The 22,422-nt window shown below is 40.9% G+C and overlaps 1 protein-coding gene across 2 annotated transcripts in view; it reads left to right on the top strand.

The window, feature by feature from the left end:
* The window catches only part of LOC306872603 (T-cell immunomodulatory protein-like), a 151,095-nt gene that overhangs the window by 109,855 nt on the left and 18,818 nt on the right, over positions 1-22,422 (top strand). For both annotated transcript variants that reach the window (XM_079421227.1, XM_079421226.1), the window contains exons 13-14: positions 4,106-4,149; positions 8,837-8,915. In XM_079421227.1, the coding sequence (XP_079277353.1) occupies positions 4,106-4,149; positions 8,837-8,915 (123 nt within the window). The remainder of the gene's footprint in view (positions 1-4,105; positions 4,150-8,836; positions 8,916-22,422) is intronic.

The following is a 22,422-nucleotide window of genomic DNA, read 5'->3' as shown; positions in this document are numbered from 1 at the left end:
GGGGTGGGTGACCGACAGGCATCTGCATAGGTCTTGTGTCTCCACACTGCCTGCTGGAGTTGGAGATGAGCTGAGTCCCAAACTCTCTCGCTCCCTCGGAAACCAGTGGTCGACAGCTGGAACGTCGGAGGGCTCTTCTGTCCAGGGAAACAGAGGGGGTTGGTAGCGGAGTATGCACTGGAAAGGGGTGAGGCCGGTGGTGGTTTGCTTGAGGGAATTTTGTGCATACTCGGCCCACAGGAGGAAGCAGTTCAAGCTGTGCTGGTTGTCATGACAGTAGGCCCGGAGATATCTCCCAATCTCCTGAATCTTCCGCTCAGTCTGGCCATTAGTCTGGGGGTGATACCCTGAGGAGAGACTGATGGTGACATCGAGGAGTTTGAAGAATGCTTTCCAGACACGGGAGACAAACTGTAGCCCACTGTTGGAGACGACATCTTCCGGGATGCCGAAGGTGCGGAACAGATTATGGAAGAGGGCCTCTGCTCTTTCGAGGACTGTGGGTAAACACCGGAGTGGAATTAACTTGCAGGCTTTGGAGAATCTGTCAACTGCAACGAGTATACAGGTATAATCTTCTGACTTGGGGAGATCTGTGACGAAGCTGACTCCGACGTGGGACCAGGGGCAACGTGGAATGGGTAATGGGACTAATTTTCCGGCGGGTAAGTGATGTGAAGTCTTGGAGATGGCACAGACTGAGCATCCACGAATGTACTGGGAGACATCCCGGGCCATACTGGGCCACCAGTACCGAGCTTGGACGAGCGAGAGCGTATGCTGGCTGCCTGGGTGTCCAGAGCCCGGGGAAGCATGCAATGAGCCCAGAAGGGAAGTCCTCAAGGAGAGGTGGGCACGTAGGTTTTGCCCTCTGGGCCTCTCAGCGGACCGGGTTCGGTGATGGAGGCGATGCGGATCTATTCATCCAGGACCCACCGGATGGGGCTCACAAGGACGGCTGGAGGGAGTATGGGTTCAGGTGTGGAGGGTTCATCGGGGGCATGGATATGTGAGAGGGAATCTGCTTTGACATTCTTATCTCCGGGTCGATACGTGATGGAAAACTGGAACTGGGTGAAGAAGAGGGTCCAGCAAGCCTGCCGGGGTTTAACCTCTTAGCACTTCGAAAATATTCCAGGTTTTTGTGGTCAGTGATGACCGTAAAGGGGTGTTGATCTCCCTCCAGCCAGTGTCTCCATTCCTCCAGCGCCAGTTTAATGGCGAGCAGCTCCCAATTTCTAATATCGTAGTTCCGCTCCGCTGGGGAAAGCTTACTAGAGAAGTAAGCGCAAGGGTGGAGTCGGGGAGGCTCTCCATGGTATTGAGACAGCACTGCTCCCACGCCGGTGGTGGAGGCATCCACTTCCACTATGAATGGTAGGTGGGGTTCGTTAGAGGATGAAAGCAGTGCAGAAGGCCTCTTGGAGCTTCTTGTAGGCGGCTCGAGCTTCGGAGTTCCAGGACAGAGACTTGGGTTTCTGACGGAGCATGGAAGTGAAGGGGGGCTGAGAGGAGACTGAAGTTCAGAATGAACCTCCGGTAGAAATTTGCGACGCCGAGGAAAAGTTCCTTTACTGACTGAGGCTGGAGCCGGTCCCGGGTGGCTTGGACCTTCCCCTGGTCATCTGGATCCCATCCGCACTGAGGATGTAGCCAAGGAACTGGACCGTGGGGCGGTGGAACTCACACTTCTCGAGTTTCAGGTAGAGGTGCTGTTTCCTGGGTTGGCGTAGGACCTGTGTCACGTGATGGCTAGATCAGGATATCGTCTATGTATATGATGACAAACCGGTGAAGGAACTCCCAGAACACCTCGTTCATAAACACCTGGAAGACGGACTGAGAGTTGGAAAGACCAATCGGAATGACCCGATATTCATAGTGGCCTGAGGGGGTAATGAACGCCATCTTCCACTCGTCGCCTTCCCGGATACGAACGAGGTTATAGGCGCTCCGCAGGTCCAGCTTCGAGAAGGGGGGGGGCGAGAAGGGCACACCCGAATGAAGTGCCCCAGAACTCCGCAGTAGAGACACAGCCCCGTGGCGAGACGTCGAGCACGCTCAGTGCGTGAGAGGCGATTAGTATCCATTTGCGTAGGTTCTGGTACCGGAGGACAGGCAGCTGGTGAGGACGGAGAATGAACGGTTATGTCCGGCTAACAAGCCGTGAGACGTTGGGAGATCTTAACAGCCTTCTGCATAAAGCTCTCCAGACCGAAAGTGTCATCATAGATCACCATCTGGGTTCTGATCTGTGGATCCAAGCCCTGATGGTGAGTAGCGCTGCCTCATTCCATCCACACGAGGCCGCCAGAGTCCAGAACTGCAGAGTATAGTCACTGGCCAAAGAATCTGCCTGACGGAGGCGGATGAGTTGGTCGGTAATGGAGAGCGAGCCGGTGGATAGGCCGAAGACCGCCTTGAAGTGGGAAGAGAAGACTTCGAAAGAGTTAATTATAGTGGTCTGTGAGTTCCAGATGGCTCGTGCCCAGAGCAATGCCCATCCGGTTAGCAGGGAGACAAAGAAGGCAACTTTAGCCCATTCGCTGAAAAATTTATGGGATTGCTTCTCTATGTAGAGTGAAACTTGGAGTAAAAAAAAACACTACATTCAACCGCCTCACCCGAATAGCTTGCAGGGATGACCATGGGACTGGCAGAGGCAGACTGAGGGTGTGTGACCGGAGAGAGAGCTGTTTGAAGAGCGCTGTTCTGGTCTGGTCCTCTGTCAGCAGATAGACACAGGACACAGAGTCCAGTAAGTGCAATTGAGTAGTAGCAGAGGGGAATTAGATGAGCAGAATGTTCAGGTAAGCAGGCAGGGAATGGGAATGTCTCTAGGGGCTTATCTGAGTGTGAATGTTCTTTTTCTTTATCCAGGGGATCCGGAGGTAACAGTGGAGCATGGAGACGGTGGAGAACTGGAGCGGTGGAGAACAGGGATAGGAACACTGGAGCAACTGGTAAGTAGACAAAAGGTAAGTGGGTCAGGTTAGTCAACATGGAAAGTTTGAGACCAGACAGTGAGTGAACTGGAGGAGTGCAGGGATATAGTGCTGCTGATTAGTGCTGACAGGTGGCGGTGATCAGAAATCAGGGGATTGGGATCTGGTGAGTGTCGTTGGTGGAGACTGTGGTGACTGTGGTGACTCTCTGACAGCTATTCTGTGCTAAAATGTTATCTATCAAACATTGCAGAGGGGGTGTCAGTCATATTGTCCTGTAGCAAGTTCACTCATTCATGGAGGACTTGGGAAGATGCACTTTATCTCTCTGTTCTTGTCTTTCAAGCACAAAAAATATATATAAAAATAAAACAAAACTGTTAGACCAGGCATGAGTGAAAAATTATTTCAGGCTTCATGTCACACCTCTCTTTCACCCCTCAGTACATTCGCTTTGAAAAGCAAAGCCACATATTTGATTTCCCAATCCTAATAACTCATGCAGAACATTTGTCTGTCAGACCAAATAAGGAAATCTATAAATTTTCAAAGGATGAGAAGTGATTGAAACATTTTCATAATTTGTTTTTCCATCACAGACTTTCAAAGACAGTTTTTTTTTTCTTTGTCCTTTCCATTTTCCCTTATATAATTTATGCTGGTGTTCTTCCACCCTGAACTTTCTAATTCGCTGTGTCTGTAAATAGCGCTGCCTGTCACTGCCAGTTTAAAAATCTAATGCTGCTTTTAGATAAAGACAGATGCACAAGTACACAGATGGTTCTTTGTGTGCCATTAATGAGCAATTAATGATTTTTTACTTTCCCTTTCATATGTGCTGTTCTCTAACGCACAGTCAATTTTGGCCTCAAGAGAAGCAGAGTCTGGCTCTTATTTCATACCATTAGTGGGAATTTAGTGCACGTTTTGCCCGATTCATTTTCTTTAGGCATAATTCCTGGCTGAAGATGTGTGTGGGAGCAGAGTTGCTGTTAAATTGTTTGATAATAGAGGAGGTGAATGTACTGCTGCCCGTTTTTCGCAGAGTGTTGTGAAGTGGATTTGATATGGACACTGCAATCAACTTGTCTTATCTAAGGACCAGATGTGTGGGACAAAGTTATGATTGTCTTTCTCTGTCTTTATCTCTTTCTCTGTAGTGCTCAGTGGCCTGTGCTCCAATGACTGTCCAAAAAACGTCAAGGTGAGTTCTGATCTTTTTCTTTCTCTCTCTCTCTCTCTCTCTCTCTCTCTCTCTCTCTGTCTCTCTCTCTCTCTCTCTCTCTCTCTCTCTTTCTCTCTCTCTCTCTCTCTCTCTCTCTCTCTCTCTCTATCATGCAAGTCACTCAACTGGAGTGGGAATGGCATGTATTTGGCATCACCAGGTCCACATGCAATATGTTCCTGAAGATTTCAGAAGAATTCAAACACCCATCATTCACAGTGTTCTACACAATCCCTGTCTATTGCATGTTCGTTGATTGAGTATTTTAGCTTAAGCATGTTTTCGTTTATTTTTTGTTAATAAATTTGAGTGGAATATGCTGAATTTCAACAGTAAGACCATCAGCTCTGTGTTTATTTTTCTCCAAATCATCATTTGGCACTGAAGATTAGAGTAATGACTGTTGAAAATTCTGCTTTGCCATCACAGGAATAAATAAAATTTGAATGTAAACTAAAATAGAAAACAGCTATATTAAGTTGTAATAATATTTCACAATATTACTGTATTGTTGATCTAAACAATTCATTTATAATATAATATTACTAGTATTTTGTTTAAAGGAAAGTAATGTTATAAATGTTTTATTATTTTACATGGTATTTATTAAAACAATTACTTTATGAAAAAGGGAACCTCATTAAAAAATAAACATGTAAAAAATTGTGCTTTGCCAACTTCTCTGTGCAATATAGCAAATTATCAGCACTGTCAAAACAAAAGTCTCTCTTCTTCAGACACTAATCGCCCAAACAGGAAAACGTCTGCCAATTCTGTTAATAAAAAAATGTATGTAACAGTCGACCACTGCATGTAGGCATCTCTTATAAACATGAAACCTGATTTTGGTTGTCTTTTGAGTTCTGTCTTGTTATCTTTGCTCCTCTGACGTTATTGACTAGCTGTTGAGGTCGGGAACAAGTGTATCACAAAGCTGTCCTCATTCTGATGTGTAGACAGGCTTTTATGTTCTCACTCTTGTTTTTTCTCTCTCTCTTCTACACTCTCTCCATTTGTCTGTGAGCTCTTCTGTACCTTGTTTCCTTTTCATATTCACACATTCTTATTTCTTTTCTTTTGTCAGTCCATCGTTCACCCTCTCCTGCCATCTATTGTGTTTTTCGACATTCTCTTTGACTTTTCTCCATTATCTGTAGATTTTATGCTAGAGGTGTCTGAAATCTCATAGTTGTTCACTGAATCAGTTCCCAACATATAGTGAATGCCACATAGATAAAGTGAATGAACAGAATAACTAACAGCCTATATAGCACACAATTTAGAAAATATATTTCAGACACCGCTACAGTGCTGTAACAGAGAGGTTCTTTAGACCAGCAGCGTGCCCTTGGCAGGGTCCCAAAGCATTTCATTACTCTGTTAATACATGAGTGGCACACACACACACGCAGAGACCTCTGTTCGTTAACTGTCATCCTTCGTAATGAAGAGATAATACAGCTTCTGCCCAGCCGTTCATCCTCTACTTTAGACACGCACAAACACACACAGACACACAGATCACGTTGTATGTGTTCTCCAACTTAGTGATATGCCGAGTGCAGACCGTTTGCCCTGAGGCCAGTGGATAGCAGAGGGCTCTATGATTAAATAAGAGCTCTTTAAGATGGGCCGTACTTCTGTCTCGCTCCAACTGGACCTCTGACATACAAGTTACACAGTCCCATGCTGAATTAATATTCAGATGCGGAAACAGGGATGTTAGTTGTAGAAGCGTGCAGTTCAGATAAATTCATGTTCTAGATCATAGCCATTTGCATTTGTCCTATTTTTCCAATGTTGCATGATAAACACCATTGCACATTCTGCCTGATCACAGCCAGTATAGATCACATACAGTGGGTTTCCTTGAAGTCGGCACAAAATTAAAATTCACCTTATTTAAATGCATGTTATAGATCTGAATATTATAAGCGTACATATGTCTCTCTATATATTTTCTTTTTTTGTGTAATTTTTAATGGAAATGTCATAACTGGACCTTTCTGGTAAAAACAACAGACTTCTTTTTGGTGATTGGAGAACTTCTCATCTTCTTCTTCATCTTCTTCTTCATCATTTAGCTCGCTTAAACCTGGCCCTTGTGAGCTCACGTTCATCTGCCTCCACTTTTGAGTGAAACACCAACATCCCAAAATCCAATTTACAGAACCAAGTCTCCATTCTACATTATTTCTTTTCTATAATCCATTACACTTTCACAATATGGAAGAAAAGATCTGCTGCTATTTCTGTTTTATCGCAACTTTAAAGTTGCAGTGTGGGAAATAGGCAATTTGAAGTCTGCTGTCAGGTTATAATGAACTATTTACTTGAAACAAAGGATTGTGTTCGTGTTTATGCCTAGTTCATTTGGAGCCTAAAAAACTATGAAATATTTGCCTTTTCTATATCCTTATTGCTTGCAAAAAAGGACCCACTTGGAGAATTTTAGTTTTTGTTTTAGCTTGGAGAAAGTATTAGTTAGTTCCTTGGGGGTTCTTTGTTCAAATATTTGGCCCACTGTTGCAGTCACTCACGGAGGTGTTTGTTATTCCCAATCCAGTTCTTGTGACGTATCCATTTATCTCCTTTTACTTGCTTCTCGCCTCTCTGCTGTCTTAGGCATCACTTTGTTTCCTCTGATGCTCTATCTTCCCACGTTTACATTGTTTCTCTGTGTTCTCGGTCTCGATTTTTGTCTCTTGCTGTCTGGTCTTTTCATCAAGGAGATCATGGGTTATCCACCTGTCATTGAATGGTTGATATAGCCCAAGGCCTTCCAGCTGTTTATTATGCTTCAGCCAATCTGAAGAGTTTAATGGAGGTTATTTTTTACTGTTTAACTGGCTTCTGAAGTTGCAGACATTATGTTTGGCAGCCATGTCTGGGTCAGATTTTGTCTTCATGTGCAATTTAAGCTTTGCTTTTTCCATTATCCAGGTCTTGATAATAGTAGATAGGTGCTCTTCATGCTCTGCCACAAGTAACCTCCATTTCTTTAAGGGGCAGATTAGGTGAGCTGGAATTTTTTAGGTTTAAATTTCATAATTACGAAAAAACAAAATTGCAGTTGCAAGATATGTAGTCACACTACCATTGAAGAGTTTGGGATCAATAATTTAAGTAAACAAGTTAGTTTTCAGCATTCATGAAGGATGCATTAAATTGATAACGTTACAGTAAAGACGTTTATGTATTAATTCTAATAAATGCTGTTCTTTTGAACGTTCTGTTCATTCTACAAAAAATATTCAGCAGCACAACTGTTTTAAACATTGGTAATAAGAATTTTTTCTTGAGCAGCAAATCAGCATATTAGAATAATTTCTGAAGGATCATGTGACACTGAAGACTGGAGTAAGGACTACTGAAAAATAATTTTTGCCATCACAGGAAGGAATAAATGATATTTCAAAATTTCAACTATATTACTGTTTTTAATAAAACAAAGCCGTGAAGACAAAAAAGATTAAACCCCAAACTTCTGAAGAATAGTATATTTAGTCAGAATAAACAGGCTTCCATAGTTTGCAAACTGGTTTCCTTGTGGGATAATAAACTCTGTGATGGATGTTGGCAATGAGGTAGGTTGTCAGATTCAAAGAAGTGTGTGGGGCTTCAGGTCTCACCGACGTCAGATTCTCTGGCCATGTAGTTTGCCCTCATTGTTGTGTTTGTCTGAACGTTTTTCATCTGTATCTGACTCTGCCAGGTCATCCTTTCCCTCATTTATGTCAGTCTGGCACTGGATGACTGAGAGCTTCAGATCCAGGATTGTCTCACTTCCTGTCAACATTGTCTATTGGCTGGATTCATCAGCAACGGTGGAACATAATTTATAACTAGGGAATCATTTCACCCCTCCCCACCCATAATCATGCCCCACAAATACATCTGTTTAAAAATGTATGCCCACTTGTTCCTGGCATGCTGTTCATTTGCAGTTCCCAGGGTTATTGTCTGCACAGAGAAAAGTATCCATAATTGAGAAGCTGGCATGTAGCAGGTCTGCCCCATCTCCCCAGTGTTGAGCCAGTGCTGGCCCCGCATTACTCCTGGATGCTGATAGACATCTCTCATGTGTCTCAGTATTTGTTGGAAGCTGGAGCTGGGCCTGTGTACCCTGTGGTGATCTGTGTGGACACAAGACTAATAACACACACACTTGCATATAAGCAGTCAGGGTCAATATAATCACCGTCAGGCCAATATCAGAGGTTAGAGGATTTCCGATGTACTGGATTATAGCAGTCTGCCAAGAAACAAAGTCATATTTGCGATTTCTCAGGCTACTGCAATGAGCCTTTCCAAGGAAGATTTTATTGATATGATTGGCTATGTGGTTGAATCGCTTCACTTTAGGACTTTAGGCGATATTCAGTCATTTCCATAGGAATCGACGTGTTTGGGAATTTTATATGAGAGCGAAGGATATCCCTACATAGATTTTGCTGCTGGTTTAAGTTGGTTACACAAAGCTGCTTGGTTTGAGAGTGATTCATACTTCATACATCCCTTTTTTTTTTTGGCCTTCAAAATTTCACCAAATTTTTGACAACACATTTAGAAATAGTTTTTTTTATGATTTTAATGGCATTTGCCAAATAATTTTTCTTTGTATGTATATTGCATTTATTGTTAATCACTTGTATCTACCCTACAGCCCTTTGGTGTGAACCAGCCTGGCCCGTATGTCATGTACACATCAGTGGACTCGAACGGTTATCTGAAGAACGCGTCTGGTGAGTACACGGCTCAGAAAAGATTAACACTAGATTAACACTAGACATCACACACATCTCATTGCCCAGCATATACTGTCTCAGTGAGGTAAGATAAGTCAACCTCAACTCTCTGCAGTCATTTGACTTGACTAGTTTACTATTTTTTAGGGATCAGACTAAAGTAGAGGAGGATTTTGAATGAACCAATAAAAAGCATTTTCTTGGCCAAACTTGACTCTGGTGTTAATTTTAAAATCTGTTTTTGCATTGTGTGAAGTCTGGAGAACTGCCCTTTTAACACTCCAAAAATTAGATTTGTTAATGATGATTGCATTTATCTTTATTTTTAAGAAAAATTCATATTTATGTTTCTTGCCTGGGAGCCACATTGTGACACTGGATTGCAGTGAAAACTGTGAATGCAGCCAATATAGAGAATTTTGTATATAGTATGTCTTTGGTTCGTTTTTATCTATTGTCACGTCACACATTCAATGTTCCATAGATGACATGCCTAAAATATTATTTTCAAATTTTTATTGTAGTAATAAGGTACATTGTATGCAAAAAATCAAACCAATCTCAAATTAAACTAGACTATCTAGAGCAAACTAGAGATTCTGCGACTAGGCACACATAGCTTATGAGGTTCGAAATTGTCTTAGTTCTTGATTGCTTAGTGTTTTATATAGGAGTGTCTCGTGTGTTGTTTGGCCCTCAAGGATATCTGATTGACCAAGTTCAAGATCAGAGACGCAGCAACGAATGACCCTGTTCCACCTTTCTAAGAGCAGATAAGATTAAATTCCTCACGGCATTGACAGAACTCCATTACTTTGGTGTAAATGGCTGTTTTTCTGAAGTCTCTTTTTAAATACATCACTGATCTTGAGTTCTCAGTGGAAGCTTTACATAAACAGAGTGAATGTTTGTCTCATGTTGTGGTTCTGTGTGTGTGTGCCTCCACTGGGCCACATGCATGTCTGTGTGTGTGTGTGTGGACTGTGCTAAAGATCCTCAGCAGAACAGAGAGCTGAATGTGACGGAGCCATTTCAAAGATAAATGGCTAAAAGGACAAAAATTATCCTCAGATAACTGGAAAAAATGGATTTTAGGGAACTTGCGTCCTCCATGCTTGTAGAAGAAACTGATATCTTCTTTTAAAAAATGGAATTATGTCCTGCTTTTAAAAGCCGGACCAGAGTTTCTGAGCTTGCCTTTGAGTTCTGTCCAATAAAATGTATAGCCCTTCTTCCACTTTTATTGAGCAAACTTTCACTAGCCAGGAAACCACAAGAATTTCTGTTATCTTAAATATCTCCACTCTCTCATTGTCCTCTTTATCTTTGTTCTTTCCTCTCTTATGTAGGGAGAGATTCATAAGTGATAAAAGACACCTCTATACACAGACAGAGCATTTATAAATGTTTATTGTCATTTGTTGCGCATTAAAAAAAACTGTCTCAGAGTTAAATGGTATATGCTGACATAGTGGTCTATAATGAAATGTCACAGTAATAATGTTCTTGATTTGTCGTCTTGTACACCTGCTGAAGCAGAATACAAATGAGCAGAAGTGTTTGGCTGTGTTTGCTTTTTAATTGTCTGAGTATGAAATCCAGTATGAATCTCTGGCTTCACCTGCTGTGTGTCAGGTTTGTTTTGATGTTCAGGTCAGGGGCTAATGTTTTTCACAGAGCTGTTTATCTGTCTGTTAGTAATTTGCTCTCTGTCTCTGTGTCTGTCCGTCTATCCATGTATCTCTCTGTCTGTCTGTCTCTGTCTTTTTATCGTTTTATGTCCTTCTGTTGTTACATCTATTTTATCTATCATTATTAGTGCCAATCACTCTCTTTCTATTGCTCTATCCATCGTTGTCAATCTACACTGAACAAAATTATAAACGCAACACTTTTGTTTTTGCCCCCATTTTTCATGAGCTGAACTCAAAGATCTAAGACTTTTTCTATGTACACAAAAGGCCTATTTCTGTCAAATATTGTTCACAAATCTGTCTAAATCTGTGTTAGTGAGCACTTCTCCTTTGCCGAGATAATCCATCCACCTCACAGGTGTGGCATATCAAGATGCTGATTAGACAGCATGAATATTGCACAGGTGTGCCTTAGGCTGGCCACAATAAAAGGCCACTCTAAAATGTGCAGTTTTATCACACAGCACAATGCCACAGATGTCGCAAGTTTTGAGGAAGCATGCAATTAGCATGCTGACTGCAGGAATGTCCACCAGAGCTGTTGCCCGTGAATTGAATGTTCATTTCTCTATCATAAGCCGTCTCCAAAGGCGTTTCAGAGAATTTGGCAGTACATCCAACTGGCCTCACAACCGCAGGCCACGTGTAACCACACCAGCCCAGGACCTCCACATCCAGCATCTTCACCTCCAAGATGCTGGATGTGGAGACCAGCCACCGGGGCAGCTGCTGCAACAATTGGTTTGCATAACCAAAGAATTTCTGCACAAACTGTCAGAAACCATCTCAGGGAAGCTCATCTGCATGCTCGTCTTCCTCATCGGGGTCTCGACCTGACTGCAGTTCATCGTCGTAACCGACTTGAGTGGGCAAATACTCACATTCGATGGCATCTGGCACTTTGGAGAAGTGTTCTCTTCACGGATGAATCCCGGTTTTCACTGTACAGGGCAGATGGCAGACAGCGTGTATGGCATCATGTGGGTGAGCGGTTTGCTGATGTCAACGTTGTGGATCGAGTGGCCCATGGTGGCGGAGGGGTTATGGTATGGACAGGCGTGTGTTATGGACAACGAACACGGGTGCATTTTACCGTGCCGAGATCCTGAGGCCCATTGTTGTGCCATTCATCCACGACCATCACCGCAGCATGATAATGCACGCCCCCATGTTGCAAGGATCTGTACACAATTCCTGGAAACTGAAAACATCCCAGTTCTTGCATAGCCAGCATACTCACCGGACATGTCACCCATTGAGCATGTTTGGGACAGCGTGTTCCAGTTCCTACCAATATCGAGCAACTTCGCACAGCCATTGAAGAGGAGTGGACCAACATTCCACAGGCCACAATCAACAACCTGATCAACTCTATGCGAAGGAGGTTTATTGCACTGTGTGAGGCAAATGGTGGTCACACCAGATACTGACTGGTTTTCGGACCCCCACCAATACAGTAAAACTGCACATTTTAGAGTGGCCTTTTATTGTGGCCAGCCTAAGGCACGCCTGTGCAATAATCATGCTGTCTAATCAGCATCTTGATATGCCACACCTGTGAGATGGATGGATTATATCGGCAAAGGAGAAGTGCTCACTAACACAGATTTAGACAGATTTTATTTATTCTATTTATCCTTCTATCTATCGTTCTGTCTGTCCATCATTCTGTCTATCTATCGTTCTATCATTCTACTTCATGAGTTTGTCTATTGTTTTATGTCTGTTGTTTTATGTCCATGTATCGTTTTAAGTTCAAGTTCAAGTTGAGCTTTATTGTCATTCCGCTACATGTGGGGACATACAGTGGAACGAAATGTCGTGTCTCGCAGGACCACGGTGCTACATAAATACAGACATACAACAATGAAGTAAGAAACACTATAAACCTATACACTACTAACAGATTTAACTATAAGTATACTATATATAAGTATTTACCCTATACAAACTAAAAGAATAAAGGATAAAAAATACAACTATACGAATGCTTCACATAAATATTACCCTATACAAACTAAAAAATAGAAGATAAAAAATACAAACTATAAATGCTTCACAAATACTGTACATGTGCAAAGAGAGACATTTGAGTCAGCAGCTGGTTGGGGAACAGTGCAGGATGATTTGTAGTGCATGAGCATGTAAACATACATATATTGCTGAGTCTTTTGTGAGATTGTGCACACGCAGCAGTGTGTGTAAGTGTCCATAGTGCACATAGTGTAAAGTGTAAGTGTCCATAGTGCACATAGTGTAACGTGTAAGTGTCCATAGTGCACATAGTGTAAAGTGTAAGTGTCCATAGTGTAAAGTGTCCATAGTGCACATAGAGGAGAGTGTCCATAGTGTAAAGAAAAATAAGAATAAAATAAATAAATTAAAAATTAAAGTTCCATACAGTTTTTCTTTGGTGTGGTAAGGTTTGGGGTGGGGGGTGGTCCATGTTCAGGAGGTAGGGGTTTGCATGGGGTTTCAGAGGGGGGCGGGGTGGTTTGAGTTCAGGGCTCTCACAGCCTGGGGGAAAAAGCTGTTGAGCAGTCTGGCGGAGCGGGCTCTGATGCTCCGGTACGTCTTCCTGATGGTAGGAGCTGGAAGAGACTGTGGGAGGGATGGGTGGAGTCCTTCACGATGCTGTTGGTTTTGCTGGAGCATCGTGTAAGGAAGATGGAGGGGAGAGGGGCACCGATGATCTTTGCAGCTGTGTTCACTGTCCGCTGGAGGGTCTTGCGGTCAGCAGCACTGCAGTTCCCGTACCAGACAGTGATGCAGCTGGTCAGCACACTCTCAATGGTGCCTCTGTAGAATGTGGTGAGGATGGGTGGAGGGAGACTTGCTCTTTTCAGCCGGCGGAGAAAGTGTAGGCGCTGTTGTGCCTTTTTGGAGAGTGACATGGTGTTGGTGGTCCAGGTGAGATCCTCTGTGATGTGCACCCCCAGGAATTTAGTGCTGCTGACTCTCTCCACAGTCGAGCTGTCGATGGTCAGTGGGGGGTAGTCAACGGAGTTTCTCCTGAAGTCCATCACAACCTCCTTTGTCTTCTCCACATTGAGGGACAGATTGTTTGTGCCACACCATTCAGCCAGCTGTGCCACTTCCTCTCTGTAGTGCGTTTCATCGTTGTTGCTGATGAGACCACTGTTGTGTTTATGTCCAACTGTTATTATATGTCCATCTTTAATTCTGTCTCTCATTCTGTCTGTTCTGTCTTTCTATTGTTCTATTCATCATTCTGTGTATCTTTCATTCCATCTTTCTATTGTTCTATCATTCTGTTGTTCTATCACTGTATCTTTCTGTCTGTTGTTCTATCCATCATTCTATACATCTGTGGGTCTATCTCTTTATGGCTCTATCTATCGTTCTATCGTTCTATCTATCGTTCTATATGTCTATCCCCAACACACAGTTTACCATGTGAAGAGTTGAAGAGTGACAGGGAGCTGATAGCACTCCCACAGAAAACACAGAGGTATAGATAAATAAAAGCAATTACCATTCCAGCACAGAAACTGTAAGTAGAGCTTAGTGACACTGTGGCCCATCGTCCCTCTGTGCTCTGATGCTGAACTTCTAACTACAGTTCTGTGATCAATGTCCTGCTGTAATTGGAGAGATTGTGGCAGGGATTCTGGGGTCAGCTGAAGGACAGTAATGGGGTGTATGTTGTACGCGGAGTGGAGAACAGGCCAGGTTGTATTAGGGTCCTTATTCCCTCAGGCTCTCATTGGCCAGTAATGAAACACAGCACAGCAAGACTTATTGCACATTTAGACTGGAGCTCAGGACATGAGGACGGCAGTATTTCTGCTGCTGTCTGCACTTGCTCTCCCTCTCTCTATTTGAAGACAAAGTAACTGAGGACAAAGTAACCTCAGATTCCATGAAGGGCAACATTGTTCATGTGCTGTCCTGATAACAGTTTAAAATAACTAGAAAAATACTTGCTTTAACTGGATCATTGAAAATAACTCCCTTTTAAATCAGCTTAAACTCCCAACAAGAGTTATCTTGCTATTAAATTATCTGAACTCAACCGAGTCGACTAAACCAAACAAATTACACTGTGTTTTCTCAATTGGCTTAATTGAGGAGCAACCTACATTTTCTAAGCTAACATCTCTTCCAGCAAGAAATATTCTTCAGACCAATTACAAGTTAATTAGGACTGTGCTTCAAACAACCTGTGACAAATTCATTAGTCTACCAATTAAAAATGTTGTGTATCATCACAAATTAAAATATTTTAATACAAAAACTATATAACACAAAATATATTGTGTGTATTAAATTTAGCATCAACTGCATTTGTTTTCTTCTTTTTAATCATTTTTTAACGTCTGAGTGGGAATTTATGTATGAATATTTCTATAGCCTGTAGGTAAATGTGCATTTGTAGAGGGTGAGGTGAGGGGCATCCTCTCAAATCATATCAGGAATGATAAGGTACTTCAGAGGGTTTTGTTTTCATGCCTGTATAATTGGACTGACCCTTGCAGTACTAAGCTAATAAATGAGAGTTGTAATTAAACAGAGAGAATGTGAGCAGAAAAAGGTGAAGTTTGGAGGCAGACACGAGGAGGGAGAGGGGAGGCTGACGCAGAACGAGAAGAAGATGCAGATCAATATGGGGCTTGAGACTGTACTCATTAATTAGCCAAATGAATGTGCTGTGTATAATGAACAGCCCCTCTGAATCATCACAGTGAGGGACACACACTCTTACATGCCCTGCACATTCATATTCAGGCACAGATAGAATCTGCTCACTTTTTAGCATTCTCTTCATTGATTTTAGGGAGGAATATCTGCAGAGTTCTGCAGACTGATTTTAAGCTAGATCAGATATGTTAAACAGATTTCCACTCTGTTTTTGGTAGCTGTCATTGACATTTAAATCAGTCAAATTTAAAATGTTTGTTATAATTTGCATTGTGACCCAATTAAAATGGTAATACCATAGATTAAGTAACACTATTCTCTATTAACTATTTGCTTATTACCATGCATATTACTTATTGGTTGTGTACTAGTCTCGCGTAGCCAGACCTTCAGACTGACGGCTGAAGGTCTGGAATGCATGGCAGCTTTCATTGGCCAAGGCCTGCCCATGAGGCCGTTTGACCGACATGTCAAACAACCAATCACAGTTCGTTTCATCAGCGTCACGTTTTGGGGAGTGGAAATGTCGCCACAATAAAACTCTCGGACGCATTTTAAAGATTCTATGCCGCGAACTTTAAATATTTCACATACTATGGAAAATCCAGCATTTAGTTGATCCTGATAAGTGCTCGTCATCAGAGTTGTAAACACGATGGCTTTCTTGTTTCGAGAGGTTGTTTGGTGTCATGGCATCTTTGTTTCCAGGCGAAACGGTAAAGAATGTGACACACACGTCTCCTGGAAATCCTGCATAATTCAACCAATCAGATGACGACTTCAAAACTCCTGAAGTGTTTCCACTTTTGTGTGCCATATGCATCAGACGTTCAGCCAGCGGTCCGTGGGCGTGACTTCTGAGGCTGAGACTAGTTGTGTATTAGTACTGATAAAGCACATAGTAATGCCTTATTCTATAGACATGACTACTACAGCAGCTACCTTACTTCCTATCAATTATCAGCAAATCAGAAGTTTATTAAGGAAGACTCTTAGTTTAATAGTGAATGTGTTCCCTAATCTAAAGTGTTACCATTAAAACTTGAATTGCTTGTAAAATTGTTTTATAGCAGTTTTTAATTGAAATTTAAATAACAATTGCCTCAAAAACCCATTATATTGAATGATACATTTAGCTGTGCCTTTGTTTAGTGTGAAATAACTGTATTTTTCTTTTTTCACTTATAGTTTTGTTTATTAATTCATTTTCATGCTGAAGAAATAAAATCTATATTTTTAATTGAGGAGTCATTAAAGGACACATCAACAATGATTTTTCAGTTAAACTTTTTTTATTCAAATTATTCACCTAATACTCCTTAATAAATCTTAAATTAAACAAAAAAGAGAAAAAAGGAAAGAAAGAAAAGAAAAAAGTGAAATATAAACAGTTTTGCCTAAGAGTTTGGTCCCCACTCAGTTTAATAAGAGAAGATTTCTAGAACTTAGTGAAGGAATTACACCGTTCCATAGAATTATTTGAATTATTCTGCAGGTACAGATTCTGTGTGGGCTTGCTTATTTCCAAAATGACAAGAATCTTATTGTCTCGGTCTCTCACACATTTAGGTAAAGCCTAATGTCTCTCGAGCCCATTCACCATCTTCCTCTCTCTCTTCTTCCTCATTCACGCTCTCATATGTGCCGTGAAGTATAGTTTAGCCTGCAGCTGGATTGAGAGGTACGATTAGTATTGATCACAGCTTTTGTTCCTTTCTGAATCTCCCAGAGCAAATATAGACCCCCACCCATTCACAAGCCAACAAGATTATCCTCTCTTTCCTGCCGTCTTTTTCAATGTCTCTTGTGATCAGAAAACACTCTGTTTTAAATCCCGCAGCCTTAAAATATAAGTAGACATGCTCGTGACAACCACAAGTACATACACTCGCCTAAAGGATTATTAGGAACACCTGTTCAATTTCTCATTAATGCAATTATCTAATCAACCAATCACATGGCAGTTGCTTCAATGCATTTAGGGGTGTGGTCCTGGTCAAGACAATCTCCTGAACTCCAAACTGAATGTCAGAATGGGAAAGAAAGGTGATTTAAGCAATTTTGAGCGTGGCATGGTTGTTGGTGCCAGACGGGCCGGTCTGAGTATTTCACAATCTGCTCAGTTACTGGGATTTTCACGCACAACCATTTCTAGGGTTTACAAAGAATGGTGTGAAAAGGGAAAAACATCCAGTATGCGGCAGTCCTGTGGGCGAAAATGCCTTGTTGATGCTAGAGGTCAGAGGAGAATGGGCCGACTGATTCAAGCTGATAGACGAGCAACTTTGACTGAAATAACCACTCGTTACAACCGAGGTATGCAGCAAAGCATTTGTGAAGCCACAACACGCACAACCTTGAGGCGGATGGGCTACAACAGCAGAAGACCCCACTGGGTACCACTCATCTCCACTACAAATAGGAAAAAGAGGCTACAATTTGCACGACGTCACCAAAATTGGACGGTTGAAGACTGGAAAAATGTTGCCTGGTCTGATGAGTCTCGATTTCTGTTGAGGCATTCAGATGGTAGAGTCAGAATTTGGTGTAAACAGAATGAGAACATGGATCCGTCATGCCTTGCTACCACTGTGCAGGCTGGTGGTGGTGGTGTAATGGTGTGGGGGATGTTTTCTTGGCACACTTTAGGCCCCTTAGTGCCAATTGGGCATCGTTTAAATGCCACGTCCTACCTGAGCATTGTTTCTGACCATGTCCATCCCCTTTATGACCACCATGTACCCATCCTCTGATGGCTACTTCCAGCAGGATAATGCACCATGTCACAAAGCTCGAATCATTTCAAATTGGTTTCTTGAACATGACAATGAGTTCACTGTACTAAAATGGCCCCCACAGTCACCAGATCTCAACCCAATAGAGCATCTTTGGGATGTGGTGGAACGGGAGCTTCGTGCCCTGGATGTGCATCCCACAAATCTCCATCAACTGCAAGATGCTATCCTATCAATATGGGCCAACATTTCTAAAGAATGCTTTCAGCACCTTGTTGAATCAATGCCACATAGAATTAAGGCAGTTCTGAAGGCGAAAGGGGGTCAAACACAGTATTAGTATGGTGTTCCTAATAATCCTTTAGGTGAGTGTATATCTTTATGATTGTAATCTGGATCATCATGTTGATGGAGCAAATGAGAGGATCTCTGCTCGCTGTCTCTGGTTATCACTTCAATCCATCAAAATCACGAAGAACGCACATTCACACTCATCACATATACTGTATCATCTGCTTCCTCCCCATGAAGAGCGATAGAGAGAATGACTGTGATAATGACCTTTGTTGGAGCCTCTTTTCTCAGTAATTGATCTGAACGCCACCTTTTTTCCGCTAGGACAGCTTGAAGTCCTTTCATTATGTTCAGTGCACATATAGAGAGAGAGACATCTGACCTAATGCAGTTCTTTCTTCTATAATTAACACTCTTGCTGGCTCTCTTTCTGTCTTGCTCTTACAAGATTGAAGATTCAAAGCTGCTGTATAGGTGTGATAAACAGAACTATATGTTGGCCATGCATTAGTAATCATTGCAAATACACACACACACAATAGAGAAATAAATTACAACAAAACTTTGAATATAAAATTAATTTTGCATATCAACATAACTTTGAATATCAGATTTTAGAGTCACAGGGATCACTAAGGAAAAGTAGTTTACATGTATGGTGTCTTTTTTCAGTTGCTGCCATTTTTCTAATGGCAAGATGTTGCACACCTTCCAACTTTCTGAGGTTTCACACTGCAAATATGATTTACTTGGACTGCAAATTATTTGTGTTGGTTTCCCATTTTCTACCTTTTCTGTTTATACTGGTTACATATAATGTGTTTTAATGTATTTGGACTATCATTCAGCTCTGCAAAACAGGTTTTGTATTGTAAGCGCTGCTCTCTAGGTCTCTTGGTAGGTTCGGACTTAATGACGTGTCTGTTTGTCACTTTGGTTTAGGTGGGTTTGGGATTTAATAGCATTGTAATACATTATATCATGTCGGAAATAATTATAACCGAATTTAAATGCATTGTGTAACAATAAATTGATAAGTGTTATAATACTTATGTTAAAAAACAAGCTAAAAAAAAACACTAACATTTTAATAACAGTGTTAAATGTGATCTTTAGCAAGTTAGATATCCATTTCCATACATCCTCATCATCATAAAAATAATAATAATAATTTTGTTTTTTACATAAAATTTAATAATTAAACACAATTGTATGTATATATGTGTATATATATATACAAATGTATATATGTGTGTGTGTGTGTATATATATATATATATATATGTATATGTATATGTGTGTATATATATATATATATGTATATACATATATATGTATATATGTAATATAAGTGAGTCATCAGTTTGCTCTTTTTGGAATATGGTTCGTCTTTTATACTTTTTTTTATTTATTTATTTTTATAGGGCTATAGGGGAGCAATATTTACATATAATGTGCACACAGAATATATTTGACCTCAAAATGTTGTAAGGCCTACTCACCAAGTCCATTTTTCCCTCATGCAGTCTGCATGACAACTCTCTTTTAACATCTTTTTAAATTCCAGTCTGCTGAGTCAAAAATATTGTACTGTGATTGTCCTTATATATCTGTTCTTTCTTTTTAAAAAAAAAATTATTCATGTATTCATAATTGCGGTGAGATTGACTGCAATTTGACATTGGACTCTCTGTGAGGTCTGCTTACAAAAAACTTTATGCGAACATTTTGTCTTTTTGAGTCATTCAGTTGTTCCAGGTTCTTCCTCTTCCCCTCTCTCCGCACTTTGATGTCATTCTGGCTTTGAGTGGCCAAATTTTCGCTCCGCTGTTTTCTGTGATGGTAGCGTGATAAGATTGAAATGCTGCTGGGGGCATCTGGAAGACTCCACTTATCTCCCTCAGAGCAGACACGTGTCGCTACACACAAATCAGTGTCTGGATCAAGCCGCCATTTTGGCTCTTCGGCTCGGTGAGCGGCTGTTCCTCTCTAACCTCTCTAATCCCTCAGGCCCAGGCAGCATCGCCACCATTTGTTTCTTTTATCGCTCCACAAGCGCCCAATCGACAGGGCAAAGAATGGTTTCTATAGCGACGCTAGACCCAATATCATTTAACAAACAGGTTTGCTTGGGGAGATGGGTTTAGGCTGAAAGTGTTGTTTGTGTGAACACCAGAATCTGCTTTCAGTCAATGTTTGCTACTAATATACTGTGTCATGTTCTGTCCATCTGCTTATGAAATGTATAATGGTTAGCAGGTCCATTTTTTAAAGTTGGAGACAGATACACTTGTAAACTATTTCACCTTTTTCCCACTCACTCTCCAGAATGCTTTCCACCTGCCTGTTATTTGTCAGATTGAAGCTATTTTCTCTCTTTTTGCCTTACATGCATTAGAGTACATCCTCTACCGAAATGGTCCTACAGTTGTAGTTAGAGAGAATATGTGCCCTTGCACTTGTGCGGACTGTGGTTGAGTGAGCATGTGAGTAGGTGTGTGTGTAGGAGGCGAGCTACAGCTCTATTAGCTTGTCTTGCACATCAGCTTGTGCCCGGCTAGCTGAATCTCAGTCCTCTTTGTTTTGTGGATGCTGTCGCTCATATGTGTGTGCATGTGCATGTGGTTTCCCTACTACTACAAACCCTCATCTAAACGACATTGAACCCCTGGCATGTAGGGACCCTCAGAGGGATTGCAGGGGGTCCATGGAAGACTTGAGACAACTGGAGAGGGCTTTTCAAACTGTATTTAATGTATTTGTTAATTTTTCAATTTTTTTATTAAATATGTTTAACAAAAAAAATGTAACACTGCTTTGAAATGATATTGATTGTAAAATATTCTGTTCAAAACTTCAATTAATTAATTTTAATTAAAATGTTGTTCTTTAGATTTATACCAAATCTTTTTTTTTTGGAAGAAATTAATACTTTTATTCAGCAAGGATGCATGAAATCAGTCAAAAAAACAAACAGTAAAGACATTTATCATTTAGATACTTTCTATTTCAAATAAATGCTGTTCATTTGAACTTTGTTCGTCAAAGAATCTTGAAAAATATGCTATAATTTTCACAAAAATATTAAAAAGCACAACCGTTTTCAACATTGATGATAATCAGAATGATTTGAGCACCAAATCAACGTATTAATAATAATGATTTCTGAAGGTTTATGTGATGCCAAGGACTGAAATAACAGCTGCTGAAAATTCAGCTTTGCTTACAAAGGAATACATTACATTAAAAATATATTGAAATAGGAAACCATTCTTTTCATTTAAATTTAATTTTTTTTGTACTGCATTTTTGGTCAAATAAATTCAGCATTTATGAGCATTACTAATAGTGGGTAGAGAAAAATATATTAATTGTTATTAATTAAACTTTTTTTTTTCATTTATTAAAAAATGTCCTTCAATAAAAACCACTGAAGGACATCTCATTATGGGCTTAAAATTCTGACTGAATGCAATACACAAACACTACTAGAGCAAGACTACAAAAGATAATTCTTGTTTTGCTTGTTTTGTTTTGTTTTGTTTTATATTAACTAATGATCTGTTCCTGGTCAGTGAGATCCGCTCTACATTTTCTGTCTGTCTAATTGATCCTCAGATTGCATCCAGAATTCCAGTACTGCTATTATGTGCCAAAGGGAAATTATTAGGAGACCCTTGTTCTCTGTCTCTCTCTCTCTCTTCTCTCTGATGCATAATGGGAAATCAGCTTATACACATCTAATTGTTCTTCTCTTTAATGGCATCATTAAGTCAGACACATGACACATGAGCAATGAACTGACCTTTCCCTGGTTGAGGACTGTGTGTACTTCAGCAGGACACACACAAAGTGCTCCATCAGTTAGCTCAGATTTAGTTCAAGTGTCCTTTGACCAAAATCATGAAAAATTCGATTTTACAAACCAATTTACTGTTTATACTGTATTTGTGTGATTTTCACAGTTTGGGCTATTACAAATCCAAATAGCACAGGCGTGTGTTCTTCAAAGAAAGATTTAGTTTTGTTCATGTCTGTGTTAAGGTTTGCACTCATGTTCTTGTGTAGCAGATTTCTCAATGTTCAATGCTTTCGCAGTTCTTGTTTTGTAAAAATTCT

Source organism: Barbus barbus (assembly GCF_936440315.1).
Source record: "Barbus barbus genome assembly, chromosome: 1".
Lineage (NCBI taxonomy): Eukaryota > Metazoa > Chordata > Actinopteri > Cypriniformes > Cyprinidae > Barbus > Barbus barbus.
The sequence above is the reverse complement of the archived record's forward strand: the minus strand, read 5'-3'. Positions and strand labels throughout refer to the sequence as shown.